Genomic DNA, 17,243 nt, shown 5'->3' with positions numbered 1-17,243 from the left:
AGGTTAGCAAAATCAAAGGATATGTGAAATATGATAAAAATAAAACATATCAAAGAAAATTCATTACTAACACAGAGAGAAAGGGGAAAGAACATGAAGTGCAGAGGTTTAGAATGCCAATGCAGTCAAAACAACTTTTAGAAAATGGTTCTAAAATTTTTCTGAAGCCATCAGGTTCCAAAAAATTCTGGAATAATGTGTTACCACAGTATTTGGAACTGAAGTAACAAAGTAAATTTGAGCTGATTATGTCCAGGCAAACAATTTGATTGCCTTACACATAATGGGCATCTAGTACATTTTCTTAAATTGATTTTATGTCATGGTTACTTTATGTATGGTACAGTGACACCTGGTAAAGACAGCACAAGGCACTGGTAAATTTTGGCTCTTCTTAAACTAATATCTCGGTGTATTTTCCCCCAAAATTATTAATCTGTAACTAGAAAATATCAACAGGTCATAGAAGATAATATCTCATTAAAGATAGACTTACAAAATAGGAGTACACTATAAGAGTATTTCGTTTGTGTATAAAATAAGTCACACAGATCCTTAAGTGACTTATTTTAGTGGAGTTTATAATGGAAAAATCTCCAGGGAGATGAGAAACTCTTAAACTCTCAAGTTATTAATGTTAAAGATATAGGCATTCCTATAGGAAGCTATCTGGCTTCTTATAAATATGTTAGCACAGTTATTTTCAGTCTGATTAGGTTACCTACCACATAGGATAATTTTATAAGAATGGGTGGTATTAGAAAGCTAACATGAAGAATTCAGATATTAAAGAAATAGTGCTGTCTTTTCTACCTTTTATGTGTCCTTTTTGCTGTAATCTACCAAGTGATGGTTGGATTCAGAGCTCAGATTTTAATAATGTAGTTTCTTAGTTACTACCCAGGCAAATGACAGTATATATAATAAAGTGGAGATTAATTTATATCTGTAATTTGGAAGTATGTAAAACTTGATTATTGGTCAGGCCAAGCTACTCATTAGGCCTATTTTCTCATCTGCAGAATAGAATGGATTAGATGATATTATAACTATACTTCTAACTCTTAAATTCTTTCATTCCCAAGCTGATTTACTCTATCATATTTGTTATTTGCATTAAAAATTTTTAAGAAAGAAATGCACTTTAAAATTAATCTAGTTTTCTATAAAATACTGTTTGTTTCTCTTAAAAAGTTAATGACAACTTTAATGTCTCTTATCTTCTGTCATTCTGTATTGCTGAACTCCTGTAATTTCCATGCTTTAACTGTATGAAACTTCATTCTCAGTATATATGTTTATGTACCCTCAATGTATTCTTCACTGACTATTCTGTAATTCTGTTTGTTGCTTATCAAATGTTTGAAGTAAAATAAAAATTAAGTGTATACAGTCACTAATCATTTGTAAAAAGACAAACTAATCTTAGATATTGAATTTTAGAGAGGCTAGATTAATCTTCCCTTAACATTTTCAATGTATGTAGTGCAGCTAGTGTGTTTGGTTCTTTATTCATAGCTCCCTTTTCAACTGATTTACTGGTCCCTTATCTTGGATATGAGGATTTCTTATACATTCTTTTATCAAGGAGGATTTTGATGCTAAACTTCTTGTAAATTGGGTGTAGTTGTATTCTTTGCACATTTGATCCTTCCTGAGTGAGAAAGAATATGAGGAGAAACACTAGAATATGAAGTGAAGAAATTCTTAGGAGCAACTGTAAATTTTGTTTTAGCTACAAGGATCTCTGGTAGCTTCCCCTAACTAACTAAATGTGCTGCATTGGCATTGCAGGGTTCTTCCGAATTCTACCACATTCATTGTTAATAGAATGTAATTAATACTTTGATAAAGATATATGTGCTGTGTTGTTCTGGTGAAAAGCATGGCTTATTTAAAAATAGATTTAAGATGATTAAACAAGTTCAATGACAGAAGTGGAGTTTATAATGGAAAAACCTCCAGGGAGATGGGAAACTCTTAAACTCAAGTTATTAATGTTAAAGATATAGGCATTCCTCTTCCACTGAAGAGATACTCAGCCAGCAGTAATGAAATGATGTTTTTGGACTGTCTTCCTCAATATTTGAGCTGGTCTAGATAACCACTTTTTAATTGTCACTTCTTACCTATTTCTTCACATTTCCCCAGCCAAAATTTTTTTGTGCCCACTTAGAAGCAGTAATTTGTGTAGCATAGTGTTCTTAGCAAAATACTAGCCTGTTAATTTTCAAACCTGAACTAATACTTGGTTAAATAGATTGGAACTACTGGTTTCTTCTTTATGGTCCCCATCTGCTGATCAATCAGGCTTTTACTGTAGTTATTCAGTGATCATTTCTGAGGCAAAATATGATAGTACAGAATCCATTGAGTTACCATTTAAAATGTTGACCCTGGCAGAAAAATATTTTAAAGTAAGCTGTAAAGGAGTGCCACAGAAGGATCTACTGCTACTGAACATAATTGAGATGAGTGCAATTGAAATGTTTGTTGTTTCACATAGAGATAAATTAGCTGTATACAAATTATATATATAAAATCGTACCATGGAGGAAGGTACTGTAATTCCTTCCTTTATTCTTTCCATTGTGAAAAATAAATGTGATATTATATGCCCAGTACCTTACATATAACTTAACATTTGTTACATACTAGTCATCCAACAAATACTTATATACCAAGCACCAAAAATAGAACAGTAGCTTCCCCCCAAAAGGTGGACTTCAAGAAGTGAGGCTGCTTACAGTCAACCTACTGTGGCCATCTTCCCTGACAGGCACATTAGGTAAGTAAAGATTTCTTGAAAGACACTATATAAAAGGAGTTCCTGGACTCTGCCTTAACTATTGTTTAACAATGTCCTTTTGTTTACCTTTACTCCTATGTTCTTAGCTAGGACTGCCCAAAGATAAAAAATATGATCTTAAAACAGATTTATGACTTTCCTGCATTAAGTGCCTTAATTAATAAGAAAATGGTTTTGTGCCTTGGTCCTGCAGGGAGTAAGATGTGGCTCCTGTTTTTAAAGAACTCTTAGGTTATTTCTTCAGTCTGACCAGAAAACATATGAGTACAATAGAGTACTTCAGGAGTGCACTTCAGCTGCCATAGAGAAAGGCTAGGAAAGGGCTTCCAAGGAGCAGTGGTGAAACGTGAACTGAGTCATGAAAAGTAAAACCTAAGCAGGAAAAGGGGAGTGTAGAGAGCAGGCTTTCCAGGCTGATGGGAGCCATGAGAGTGTTTTGGTGTCAGTGCAGCCTCAAATATCCTCTATCCTTGGATAGAGAGGCACAGGGCCTTACTTGTTTGTAAAAGATGTTAAACAACAAGAGTAAGATGATCACTTGGGCTTTTGTAACATCATTCTGCAGCAATATGGAGGGTGATTAGAAGGGAACAGGACCAGTGGCAGGGATGCCAGTTAGGAGGCATTTTTAGACCAGGCAGAGGCTGAAGAGCAGCTGGACTAGGACAGAGGGGATGGAGAGTGTGGTACATATATTATTGAGAGAGATATAGGGATGGAATTAGAGGTCTTGGTGAAGAGATGTAACTTGGAGGGTGGAAAAAGGACGAACTTCTTTCTGACCTGGAGAACTGGATAGAAAGAGTGCCATTCACCAAGGCAGAGAATAGAGGAGTAGGGCCAGGTTTGGGCAACTGCTTGGGGTTTGTTGATCCAGGAGATAGATGTTCAGTAGTCAGATGCACACCTGGGTCTAGTGCACAAGAGAGATTGTAGAGTATCGCCAGCACATACATATAGTTAAAACAGTGGAGTTGAATGAAAGGCAGCATTCATAGTGTGAAAAGGAACTGAAGACAAAATTCAGGGAAACATCAGTAGGTAAGAGGAGGGTGAGAAAGGGAAGTCTGAGAAGGAGAGGGGGTGCAAACACTTTCTAGGAAAGAGAGGTGCTGCCCAAGCCAAGGAAGAAGGAGAAGTGTAGGGCTGCAGAGAGGACCTGAGAGAGGCCCAGCAGAGGGCAGGGCAGAGCCCACATTACTAGCAAGAGTGAGCTCCAGGAAGTATGTTTTGCAGAGAAACAGAATCAGAACTACACTTTGAAAAATAATTATCAAAGAGCACTACTGACATATCTCTCAATTTAGTGAGGGAGATGTAAATTCCAGAGACTTTGGTGCTCTTAGAAAATCCTAAATGTTTAGGTGCTGTTACTATACACAATGGTATATGTAAGAGTAGGGTGTTGTTGAAGTGAACTATTGACATAAGAGTCTGCAGTGCTTTAAATATCAGTGTGGGGTGGTGGACTCTGAGGGCAGGCATGATGGTCTTCAGTTTATCTGAGCAGAGTTGGGAAAGAGCATGGGCTCTGGAGTCCAGTAAGCCTAAGTTCAAATCCCAGCCCTTCACTGATTAGCTGTGTGGACATTTGCACAAGTTGTTTTGTTTTTTTTTTTAACCTTTCTCGGTCTTATTTTTTCCTCTTTTAGTAAAGAAAGAAGGGGTCTTTTGATAATTGGTTAGCACATGAAACATGGTGGGAGTACTCAGCATATGGTGACTTGTACCGCTGTAATTATCCACTCTGGCCACATCAAGTCAGGTACAATGCTACCCTCTTGAGTTGTCAAGTCACTGGTTAATGTGTATGAATTTTTTTTCCCTGCAAACCTCACTTTTGTCTAGATATAGTATAGCAACTCCCAGAATATTGGTTTATGGAAATAGATCTGTGGAAATGAAATGGCTTACAATCGAAAAGCCTTAAATATGGGGTAGAGTGAAATTCTACCATTACATACCACACATGGGTCAAATACTGCCCCTTAACATTTGAAGCATGATGAAAGGCTGATTACACTCACATGGTTAGCCTAAAATTTAAATGTTAGTGCTGTTATGGGGACCATAGACTTCTCTGTGTTCTTATGTTTTTATCAACACAGTTAAAAACAAGTCATGCATAAAGTATAATCATGTATCATACATTTGTTTAAGGTGAAGAAGAAAATATGTTTTCTAAGGAAAAGGGAGGGAATAATAAAGAGTAAAAGTAAAAAGAGAATAAGACTATATACCATCAAAATGTTCTATATCTTGAGCATTACATTCATTTTTGCAGGCCTGCTGATGAGAGTCAAACTATTATGTATTTGGTGGTAGAAATGTGAGATTAGGAATGAAGTAAGGAGTTGGTTCATAATTAGAAGGAAAAGTTTAGAATTTTGAAGTAGTGTCATTGGAAACCAACAATTGGGAAGCCCATGGGTGCAGTCTGGCCTGCAGATTTATCTTGTTTGGTATACAGTCCATGCAATTCTTTTGCCAACATTGAACTATCAGGAGATTTTACATTTAAAAATATTTTGTGGACTCTTGGAAAACCTGAGGGTCTGGGAGCATCATTGCCTATGACGACCTTGACCTGTTGTCCAGGCAAGGCCTTTCCTCCATTTTCCTGCCACCCTGGGTGATACTGACAGGCATGCCACCCTCTTCCCTTGCTTGCTGTGGCTGCTGGGCTCCTGGAAGAGAAGAAAGGGATGTGTACAAGAGGGTAGAACAAATAAGTGAATGTTTTAAACAAACTGTTTTCTAGTGGTAAGATCTGGGACATTACAGCAAAAAAAAAAAAAAAAAAAGAGTGTCAAACTAGGGATCTATTTCTGGAGGGGCCTTTACAAAATCGCTTATATTTACATACAAATACTGTTTGCTCGTGTTTTTTTTTCCGTCAGTACTCTTTAACTGCTAGTGTCATTTTCCTACTTTAGAGATAGACTGTAAAGTACATTAATTAGGCACCTTGCTCAGGCAGTGACTAATGGAGAAAGGCTTGGAAGGAGTGCTTAACATCTTTGTATTTACTGCCCTTCTCACTCTCTACTGCCTCAGCGATTCCTAGTGTAATTAAAACTTACATGTTAAGTTCTTTTTGTCCTAAAGAAACCTTGAAATTGAGATTTTAAAATACGCACTTTTCTACCTGATGTGACTTAAAGTTTTATGCTCTATGAGCCTATTTGGAAAACATTTTGTACCCTGTGAGACCTTAGCATAAAATTTTATGCTTTATAGTTCTTCTTTTAAACTTTAAAAACTCTTGTGGAGTTAATACACGTATAGGAAAGTATAGCTCAATGTATATTCCACAAACTGAGCGCACCTGTCTAATTAACATTCAGGTCAAAGAAAAGCATGGTGTCAGCTCTCCAGAAGCTCTCCTTCAACCCCCTTCTACCACTTCCCATCCCTCCTCCCATGGTGACCACTAGGTGACTTCTGATAACAATCTCTAGGTTTTAAAGTGTGCAATATGATCGTATTCTTGAGGAAACTGAAAACTTATGAGAAATGTTCGATTTCTTGATATTTCCCATAAGAAATGTAAAAGGCAGTGTCCTGGGCCAGACCAAAGACTACAGCTCCCCATGCAGTGTCTGACCAATGAAACAAGGGTCCTTTTGTGGGAGCCAGACCCATTCACTTCTTTACTGTGGTCTTAACACCAGATGCATTTCCACTGGCCACTCAAGACTACCTCTTTACTTCCTATGCAGTTCTGATGATAAGAATGTATTTAAACTTTATCCTTTCTTTTATAAAATGACAGTATTCTGCCAATCTCTCCTAAATTGTTTTGGTTTGAAGGTAAGTGCTATATGTGATTTAAAGTAGTTGTCCAGATGTGCATAAATTAATTTTAAATGTGCTTAATGAGTGCAAAGTACTACAATTGATGTGATTTCTAGTGAAAATATCCTTTTCTAAGAGCTTTCTCAAATTTAGAAAATTATGTAGTTCTTCATTGTTATAGATTTTCATAAAGGCAATGAGTAAAATTGTAGTTATTGTAGTTCATTATTTAGAAATGTGTTTTGCTTATTCCTGAAATAAGGTTAAATTTATAATAGCATGCTATCCTTGTGGTTACATTAATGCCTTAGTTAGCTAGCGCAATTGGAGTTGACCAGGTGCTAGATTAGCCAAACTCTCCAAGTACTGAGGACTTTGCCAGAACACAGCTCACTGACTCTCCTTCTGGGAGATAAAAGGGCTGAGTCTGCAATTCTCTGTGTCTGGAGCATTGTTATTTCTAGTTGACCTTCATTTATGCACATTTGTGAATACACCTATGTATCACCAGAAGTCTTAAATCTAGCAGCATTGTTTCTCATTCCCCTCCAAAGTCAAGCTCTCTCTGATCATTTTAGCTCTCCATAATGTGCACCTGATTAGGCCTAATGTGTAAAGTCACTTAGAGGGGAAATTATGCAGAAAAAGGAAAGCCTTAGAAGTTCTTGGTAAATAGTAGCTACCTTGTAGTTAACCCTATCTACCCTAAACATGTCTTTCCGTGTATCCTGTTCCCCTCTCCTGTGTTCCCCTCTTGGATGCACTGCCTCATGACCTTTGATTAACCTAAATCAAGCCTTCCCAGAGTAACTTCTGAAACTCTTTTTTTAAATCTCAAGGCTTTATTTCTGGATTGCTTGTCCTTAGTGGGAATGCTATTAGACCACAACCTTAGTGCTACTTGCCTGAGGATGCTTCTTAGATCTTTTACTGAGTTTTCAAATAGAAACATATCCTTTCCCTAGCCTGAATCCTCTCGCATTTTTACTTTTTCCAGAAGACAGATGGGTTAATTATTAAAGGCATTGTTTTCAAACTACCCACTAAAGATTCTGTTGGGTGTTAGGCTTATCCTTAGCCAAATGACCATGGAAGCTGACCATGAGAAGGTAATTATAGTGTTGAAGGGATATAAAAGACACACATGATCTGAGGCAAATAGGGCCAAGGTGAACTTTGTAAAAATGTTCTTTGAGGGAATGAATGACACTGATTACTTACTTCCTTGCCTATTTTAAGGGTCATTTTACCATTAGTGAAGTACATAATTGAAAAGCATAGGAAAAAATCCAGTAAGGATACTAATCTCTTCATGACAACAATAAGCATTATTCCACCCCAAATATGAAACCGCAAAAAAACCCCAAAAACACTCAGTATAGGAATAAAGATAAAACTAATGTTTTCTGCCTGTACTTAATAAGCATCACATGATTTATTCTCAGTCTAACAAATTCATAGATAGGCTGTTATATAATTTAGATTAGCAGGAAAGGAGTCAGATAGACTAAGTTCTGCCTCAGTGTGGTATTCCCTTTGTTGTAAATAACTAAGAGCAAATCATTTAAACTGCTTTTGTCCCTTTATCTTTTCCCTAGAATGTAAGTAATTATACTTACCTCTCATGAATAAGTGAATTGTATTTCTGAAATGATTTTAAATCCCTATGTTTTGGAAAATGAACATAATATGTAGATATGATTATGGTATAATGCACCAGTAGACAAAAAGCTTTTTAACTTCTTTAAAGTTTAAAAGCATTGATACAGCCCTAATAGCATATTTAATATTCTTTCCATTTTAATCTTTTTATAGATGCTAATAGAATATTAGCGATTCTAGTTATTAAAAAATTAAATAGAGCAACAGGCATAAAATCCTTGGTAATATACTGACTTCATATGCAGCATGGGTTATACAACTTCTATTTCTGTGACCTCAGTATTTGAATTCATATCCATGAGATGAGATGGCATGAATTATATATGAGAACAATACAAATCTCTATTTTTTTAAAAAATTGATCTCTTCCCTTTCAATTTTGCCATAGAATTGCAAACTTTCAGAAAATGAAGAACCAGAAGACAAGGAAGAAGAAGTTAATGAACATCTGGAAGGTGAGAAGAAAGCTGCGGAAGATAGTAAATGTGTTCCTGAATTTGGCCACAGTGAAACCAGCAACAACTCAGTTAAAAAGGTATTGATAACCATTGAAAGGGTATGATGATGTGTGCTTAAATCCTGAGATCCTGCCTAAGAGAAGGCATATGGGTACCCTGATCTCTGCAGAGGGCAGATTCCAACTTCCTTTGGGAGGAGAAGTATTTGTATCAAAAACTTTGTTCATGCAGATTTATGAATGAGGCACATTTTGTTTCTAGCCCTCTTTCTGTACTTCTTGGCAGTATTCTGTTTCCTGCATGAGAAATCAACTGATATGAGCCAGTATACAATTGAGAAATTTAACAGTGAAATTCAGCATTGGGTCTTTGAAATGATGAAAATACAAAGTTTTTTTCATCACTGTACTGTACTGGTGACAGAAATGGGATGTGTGTGTGCCCATATACATGTGTATATTTACATGTATAGGGACAAACTAAAGTTGTTCACAGCAGTATTTGAGGTTGTGATCAGTTCTTCAGAGATGCAGTCTAGAAGGAATTATTAATAAGAGGACTAGTGGGGGTATCAATGAGAAAGAAAAAAGCCATCCTAAATGCGGAGCCATCCTAAATGCGGAGCTTTGGATGTCAAAAACATCTCTTCCATTTGGCAGTTTTGCCTAAGAGTGACCTTGCTAGGAGACAGTGGTACATTTGAATTCATTCATTTGCTAACACTACCCTGGATTAATTTCAAGTATGGAATTCAGAATTCCAACCTTTTCATTTTCATTGTTTGGACCTCTTATGCAAAACACTGAGTTAATCATGCCTTCTCATTGATAAAACAGTTATTACACTGGTCTGGGTAAGGCTCCTCTCTCATTATTGAAATTGATCCCCTTTTAACCCCATTTCCCTTCTCCCTAAACATAGACAACCATTGAAACATGTTTGTCCTTTTATTTGAATGTATACTTGTAAAACATGTTTGTTGTTTTGTGTGCATGTATTTTTAATTTATAAGATGATATTGTGTTACAGAGGTCATTCTCTTTCTTAATACTTCTTTTTCCAAGACTCCTTGTTCTTATCAAGAAAAAAAAATCGCTCAGTTATTTTTTTCTCTTCAGATGGAGGGAAGGATTCTATTTATAAGGCACATTTACAGTTAGGTTGGTCCCTAAAATTTTTTAACGTAGAACTCATTAAACACCAACTTGACATTATCAAGTACTGAGCTGAATCATATACCAATTAATATTCTTGGATATTCTCTTAGTAGAATTCTTGAATTGTACAATTTTTTGAATCATACAGCATTAAGCTAGGAGTAACCTTAGCACTCACTCAGTATCTAAGGCAAGGGCCCCAAAGTGAAGTAATTGTCACATGTTTATGTTAATAGCTAGAGGCCAACTTTGGAACCCTGCTTAAAAAGTAAGACTGGGTTTTCTAGCACAGCACAAATATGTTTTTTATTATGTTGTTTCTTTATTGTTTATAGGACCAAGAAAACAAACAGGAACCAGCCATTTATGAATACAATGAAAATCCAAAAGGTATGCACTCATTTGACTTCAAAAGTATACTTTTAGAAAGGATAGACATATAACATACATATATATGTACATATATATGCATATATGTGCCTTTATTGAGTAATTATAGCTTACACGCATGTATCTATACTTTTTACTGTCACATGACCCTCATAACAAGCTATGAGATATGTGACATGATCTTATTTCTTCTCATTGGTAACTACCACAGCTTCTTCACATTAAAAATATTCATACTACTCCTAGGTTCTCATATGTCAGTGTCAAGTGCTTGACTACCTTTTTATTTTCATTTTAGTCAATAGTATTAAGTTGAACTTTTGCCCCAAATTTTGATTTGTATCTCTAGTGAGCACTGCTGGACCCCATTGCCAATGACCAGTCTGGCCTAGAGGCATAGCAAGCCATCTAGTTATTTCCCTTCAGAGACCAGACCTTAGTCTTTGATCTTACCCTGGACATTTAAGAGGAATCCTTTCCCAGGCCTAGCTCTTGGTATCAGAGAACAAGTGCTACAGAATAGAGGGACCTATAGTTTCTACACCCAAGTCATCTGTGTTTTTGCTGTACAACCCCAGTATTATGTTTCCACACCATCACATCACAGTGTGTTTTACTGTGTCCCTATTAAAAATAACTGTCATAATAGTAGATATTTTATCTGAAATTAAGCAGAGAAGAAATAGTTCCCTTAATAGTTTTTTCTAACTTTTGTAGAAAAAGTAGTAAGTTTTAGAATATTTTAAGAAAAGTGTAAAATATTTATCTTAAGTATTCTTAGCATGTAGCCTAAAATATTAAAAGGAAGTTAAATGTAATATTGAAACAGTTGATAATATAAATGAAAAGAGTACATATGCTTCACGAGTATACTTTAAAGGTCATTATTCAGCTATGTAACATGTGGATTAATTTGGAACACAAAAAAATAACATGTCCATTTGAGTAAAAATAATTTAATTATAACTAGGTTAATTTTAAAAAAGGTAATTTGTATTTTACAGAAGTCTTTCCTAATATTTACTGTTACCCTTGTAGCTATATTTGGGTACTGGCCATCTAAACTTTTACAACATTGGTCAGATCATTCTGGATTTTTTGCCTTAACTCATTTTTTCAGGAAATACGCAGTATAGACCTTTTCCATTACTCTAGTGGCACAGTCTTTTACTATTACTCCATAATTCAGGGATGATAGACTGTCACTGAAAGCATCAGCACTTTTCTTTTTCTCATTAGTTAGGAAACATTTTTCTAAATATATTCTATTGTAGGAAACGTGTGTGAGCATGGAAAGAGCAATTCTGCAGAAAACCTGGGAGGTAGTGAATCTACACCAGCTAAAGACATGAAAGTATCAAAGAAGGTAAGTGAAGTGAACTCATTTTAACATTAAGACCAAAGTATGGAATTACTCCTGCTTTTTCTGTGGTGAGCCACATAATTTAACTTCTTTAATATGAGTTTTTATGCTTAGAAATGTGAAGAATTTCACATGAGGTTTCACATTTTTAACATGCATATTTGTTTATTGGAATTTAGATGGAGTCAGATGATTCTGCCAAAATTTAATAGCATATTTCTTTCAATCATCACATCATACTGATTCATCATAGAATAAAAGATTCATAAAATAACGTTATAGCTTAAATTATAAGAGTATAATAATCATGAGAGCCTAGAAGAGAGTAAGGGAAAGCCAAGAAATAGAATGAATGAAAAAATAAGGAGGGTTATGCTTAGAAAACATTATAACATGCTACTTCAGTCTCTCAGGATATGACCAATGCCTGTTTTTGAGTTCTTAAAAGTCTGATGAATACATTAAGTTGCTCTTTAACTTTCAGAACTTTAAGCATGAGGCCATATTTCAGGGTAGAAGAGGAAACATGAAAGAAAATGAAAAAGGCATTGTTAATTCCTATTCAACCTTTAGGTCTCAGCTTAAATGTCATTTCCATATACAGGCCTTTCATGACCACCAGTACTTATATAAATTATTTCGTCCCATTATTCTCTCACATGACACTCTTTTCTTATTCATAGTCACTATATGCTTTATGTCTCTCTCTCTCTCCCCACTGGCCTTCAACTCTGAGGACAGAATCGATAATCTGTCTTGCTTTCCAGGGTATCCTCAGCACTTACCACAGTCTGGGACATGGTAAATGCTGAGTCAATACTTCTGGTTGACAATGAATTATAAAATGTAGGGGAGTAAGAAAGAGGAAAGGGTGAAGGTATAAAACCAGGATCCTCCGTTAGAGAAGTAAACAGCCTGGTTTTTTTTTGCCATCTTTGGAGGTATATACCACTCTGAAATTTCTTTCAGAATTACTTTAGAAATTTCAAATGTTATTTTGGCCCTGATCCCCATACCGTTATCTTTTACTAAGAATTACTTCATGATCATTTTTATCTTTATAAAAATTGTCTTATAAATGTAGACTATTATACCTAAAAGGTAATTGTGACCTGGCTCAAAGGACACTTTGTTTTCTTTTTTTTAACCCTCACCCCAGGATATGTTTATTCATTTTAGAGAGAGAGGAGGGGGTGGAGAGAGAAAGACAGACAGACAGACAGACATTGATGTGAGAGAGAAACATTGAACAGTTGACTTCTGTGCATTCCCCAACTAGGGATCAAATCCACAACCTAGGTAGGTGCCCTGAGCAGGAATCAAACCTACAACCTTTTTGTGTACAGGGCAGTGCTCCAACCAACTGAGCCACCTCGCCAGGGCTCAAAAGACACTTTGGAATTATCTTTGGAATTATAAAAGATGTATTATAACATTTGATCAAGGTTTAGGAACTTAATTCTCTGTCTAGTAGACCAAAACATTTAACAGATACTGCGTTGTGCTTCATTGCATTCCTGTGAATGTTTTTCCAATTATAAGAGCTCAGGGAAGGACTCAAGGAAAGAAAATCAAATGTAAGGGAGGGAGATGAAAAGTGAAAGAGTCAAGAGACATAAAAACCTAAGGAGAGGAAAAGTGAAGAGAAGCAGCAAATAAATTAAAAAATAAAAGAATGTTGGAAAACACACCTCTGACCAAATGAAATATGTGGTCAAGTTTCAGGGAGTTTTCAGGCTCTCCAATCTTCAGCATAGGCTGTAAGTGGTGGGATTTAGGTATATTGGACAGGATAGAGGGCTGAGCCACGGAAGAAATGCTCTGTGGGAGCAGACCAAGCAGGGCACCCAAGTGCCAGTGCCAGTCTATAAGATGATGGTAAGGTTAGTCCAGGATAAGGGCCTAGCTAAAGAATTCAGTTTTAAACTTTGATTCTGCTTGAATTCTCATTTAAACCTAGTGGAAACATATATTTCAATAAATACACATTTTCTTGGTTAAAGGAAAGAAACAAAAGGTAATGAAAATTATATTAAAAATCAAGCAATAATAAGTATATTCCCTACTTAAGGAATGTGCTGTTATTCTACATACAGGGTTTAGCACAAATAATGCTCCCTTTTATTACAGAATCTTTTATTACAAAATCATAAGCATGTGATTCTGTAACATAACAATATTACACTCAAGCACACCATGTGATACTTTAGGTGAAATGCTCAAATTGCTGTCCATCTCATACGAGACATTCACGTACCCTGCCAACAACACTGAAGCAAGCCTTGTGTTTAAAAAAGGAAATAAATGACTTAAGATGTTTTCAATCATTCTCACATGACATTTTTATCTACAGTATCTCTCACCTATGTATACTATCCAAGCCAAACAAATCAAACTGTTCTTAAAACTTGGAAAAAATGGTTCATTAATGCATATCAAAATAAACACGTGTTAGATTTTACCTCCCCCCCTCCTTTATTAGACAGACACTTTAAGGATAATCTTTCAAAAAGAAAAGAATTGCACTATTGGTTGTCTACAAGACAAAATTCACCACTGAATTTTGTTTTGATGATTTTAAATGTTTCAGATAGCCAGGTTAGGGTCCATGGTTTTGATTGGCAGCAGAAATCTTTTGGTAGGTAATTGTTATATACAGAAATTACCAAATACTGCATTTTAAACTACATATAGTCAATGCTGATTATTTGGACCTACAGTTAGCCACTAAGAAAATTGTGTTATTAGCTTGATTTCCTTCCACCCAAGTAAACTAATTAAAAAACCAGTAAGCTTTTCAGGTACTAAAAAGAATTTCTTTCCATCATGGCATTAGTTTATTTGTGTATTTACTTGGCATATATTAACTGGGTATCTTTTATGTGACGGACAGGCACAAGGCTAGAGGCTACAGATAAAGGTTAAAGATCCAGTGCCAGTTTGAAGTCAATAGATTTCTTATTCATTGTCAATACTATAAATAAAAGTCTGAGATGAAAATTTCTCTGTCAAAAATATGCCTGTGGATTCTTGTTTTTCTTGGCAACTACCTTTTCCTTGCCATGTCTCAGTTAGTTTGTCAAGAAGGACTCATGATAGTCACTAGTAAAAGAAAAAAAGCTTATGGATGCTAAGAATGTACATATGGTGCCCTATAAAGATGGAATGAAATAATGTTAACACTTGTTGAAAATTATACCTCCAAATACTATTAAGTGAATATTTCACCTACTGAAATTCATTCTTTGTGTTTTTTCTAGACTTTCCTTTTTAAAAGAAAGAGTCTGAAAAGTATGCCGAGTAATAATGAGCCACTTCCAGAAATAAAATCAGTAGGAGATCAAATAGCTTTTAAAAGCAGTAAGAAGGCTTTTATACAGAACCTACTTGGGCAAAATAATCAGGATACATCACCCCCAAATACTGAGAAAACATCAAAATCCTGTGTAATACTTTAAGTATATATTTATGTGGTTATCAAGCATGTTGTAATTTATACTTGAAAAACATGACTTCTGAAGGAATGTTTCTGATAACAAACTTGAAGATATAAGCTAATAATATGTTTTATTTGATTTGAATAGTATGACCAGTGTTGATATTTATTTATGCTAATGTTTTTATGAGCAGTTTCAAAATATGTATATCTCAAACTCTCCAAGGGTTGTGGCCTTAACTGTTCAGTGTTCCATAAAAATATATTTTTATATGTGAAGGTTGAATTAAGATATTTCACAGTTTTTACTAAGTGACTTTACATCTGATAATTTCATAAGACAATATTTGCAACTTCAAGACACTGTAACGGTTTTAAATGTATTTGCAGTTATTAAAAACTGAATCAAATTGTTTTTAATGAGCATATTTTAATAAACTATATCTGGTCTGTTCTACTGTTCAAATGGTCGACTATCAATACAACTTTGGGGTACTTGGAGTTATCAATGGATAAAATGGGGGCAAAAATCTGTCTAATTTTAAAATATTGAAAGCCATAAAATGGTTTTACCTCTGAGCAAAGGAAATTTCAGTATAACTATGTAAACAGTTTTATCTTCATAGAGAAACTGTTGAAATTTTTTTTTGCCTGCCATTCCTTTCTTCAGGGAGATGATTTGGCATGGGGATGTTGCAGATTATATGGTGTGTGATCTGGAGTGTTTGACCACACCATAGATCACCACCACAGGAGAACCAAACATAGCCAGTCTTGCTGTTTCAACTGTATCTAGCATTGACAGTGGTGACTAAGGTTGGCTCTATCCCACAATGCTCTGCCATAGTAATAAAAAGGGTAAAACTGCTAAGCCTGTACTGAGATACTGCTTTCTTATCCTCACAAATGATGCTTATTTAATGGAGCAAACTACCTTGATTTTATCAATTCTAGCTTCTGAACATTTTCTTCAATCACAGTGACAATTGCCCCATTTAAACAAAGAAAAAGAAACACCATCCTTGCGTTTTATGCACAAGGGTCATGAGGATGTTAGTCTAGAATAGATGTGATTTTGAAATTTATGAAGTATGCTTTTATGTAAATATTGTATTTAGTGCAATTCTAATTTTATTAAAGGCAAATTTAATAAAATGCCTTGCTATTGCCACTTATAGTAATAGTACAGCATTGCAAAAATACATTGCCAAAATATAAAGTATAGGAGCCAAGTGGAAATAAAGTTCACAAACAGGACTAAGACATGCCAACCACCTATGGTAGGCAGAATTCTAAGATGGCCCCCAAGGTTCCTGCCTGCTGGTATACTTGCCCTAAATAATCCCTTCCCCTTGAGTGTGGGTGGGACCATGAATATGGTGAGATATCACTCCACTGCTTAGGTTATATTATAGAAATGGTGAAAGGTTCTGTAGCTATAATTTAAATTCTTGGTCTGTTAACTTTAAGCAAAAGGGAAATAACGCTAGGTTGGCTTGACCTAATCAGGTGAGCCCTTTCAAAGTGGTTCTAGAAAGCAGAGATGGAAGAAGTCAGATGTAGAGATGCTTTCCTATTGGCCTTGAAGAAGCAAACTGCCACATTATGGAGAGGACAATGTACCAGCTAGTGGTGGTAAGGCTCTAGGATCTGAGGTCCTCCATCCTACAACTGCAAGGCACTGAATTCTGCCAACAACCAGTGAGCCCGGAAGAGGAACCCAATCCTCAGATGAGACCACAGCACTGGCAGATACCTTGGCTGAAGTCTTATGAGGCCCTGAGCAGAGATCCAGTTAAGGAGTGTCCAGGTGCCTGACCCATGAAAACTGTGAGATGATAAATATATGTAGTTTCAACCCACTAAGTTTATGGACATTGTCATGCAGTGATAGAAATTAATACCAGTTTTATTCTGGGTAGAGCCTCTCTATATGGCGGCTTCCTTTATCAGAGCTTGTAAGGGAGAGAGTGAGTAGAGTCTGATAGCAAGACAAGTGTCACAGTCTTAGGTCACAATCATGGAAGTGACATCCCATTACTTTTGACATATTCTCTTGATTAGAAGCAAGTCACAGACCCCACCCATATTCAAGATGAGGGTGTGTGACACAAGGACTTGAAGACTGGTAGGCAAGGATCAAAGGGGCCATCATAGAGCCTACCTGCCA

General features: G+C 35.8%; 1 protein-coding gene across 6 annotated transcripts in view; it reads left to right on the top strand.

The window, feature by feature from the left end:
• Window positions 1-15,261, top strand: part of RPGR (retinitis pigmentosa GTPase regulator) — a 50,162-nt gene extending 34,901 nt beyond the window's left edge. For all 6 annotated transcript variants that reach the window (XM_036016859.1, XM_036016858.1, XM_036016855.1 and 3 more), the window contains 4 exons: window positions 8,658-8,804; window positions 10,220-10,274; window positions 11,549-11,640; window positions 14,898-15,261. In XM_036016859.1, coding sequence (XP_035872752.1) covers window positions 8,658-8,804; window positions 10,220-10,274; window positions 11,549-11,640; window positions 14,898-15,095 — 492 coding nt within the window. In that variant the 3' untranslated portion in view covers window positions 15,096-15,261. The remainder of the gene's footprint in view (window positions 1-8,657; window positions 8,805-10,219; window positions 10,275-11,548; window positions 11,641-14,897) is intronic.
• The last annotated feature ends 1,982 nt before the right edge of the window (window positions 15,262-17,243 follow it).

The sequence above is a fragment of the Phyllostomus discolor genome, chromosome X (assembly GCF_004126475.2).
Source record: "Phyllostomus discolor isolate MPI-MPIP mPhyDis1 chromosome X, mPhyDis1.pri.v3, whole genome shotgun sequence".
In the NCBI taxonomy this organism is placed as follows: domain Eukaryota; kingdom Metazoa; phylum Chordata; class Mammalia; order Chiroptera; family Phyllostomidae; genus Phyllostomus; species Phyllostomus discolor.
Note: the sequence above shows the minus strand (reverse complement) of the source record. Positions and strands in the feature narration are given on the sequence as shown.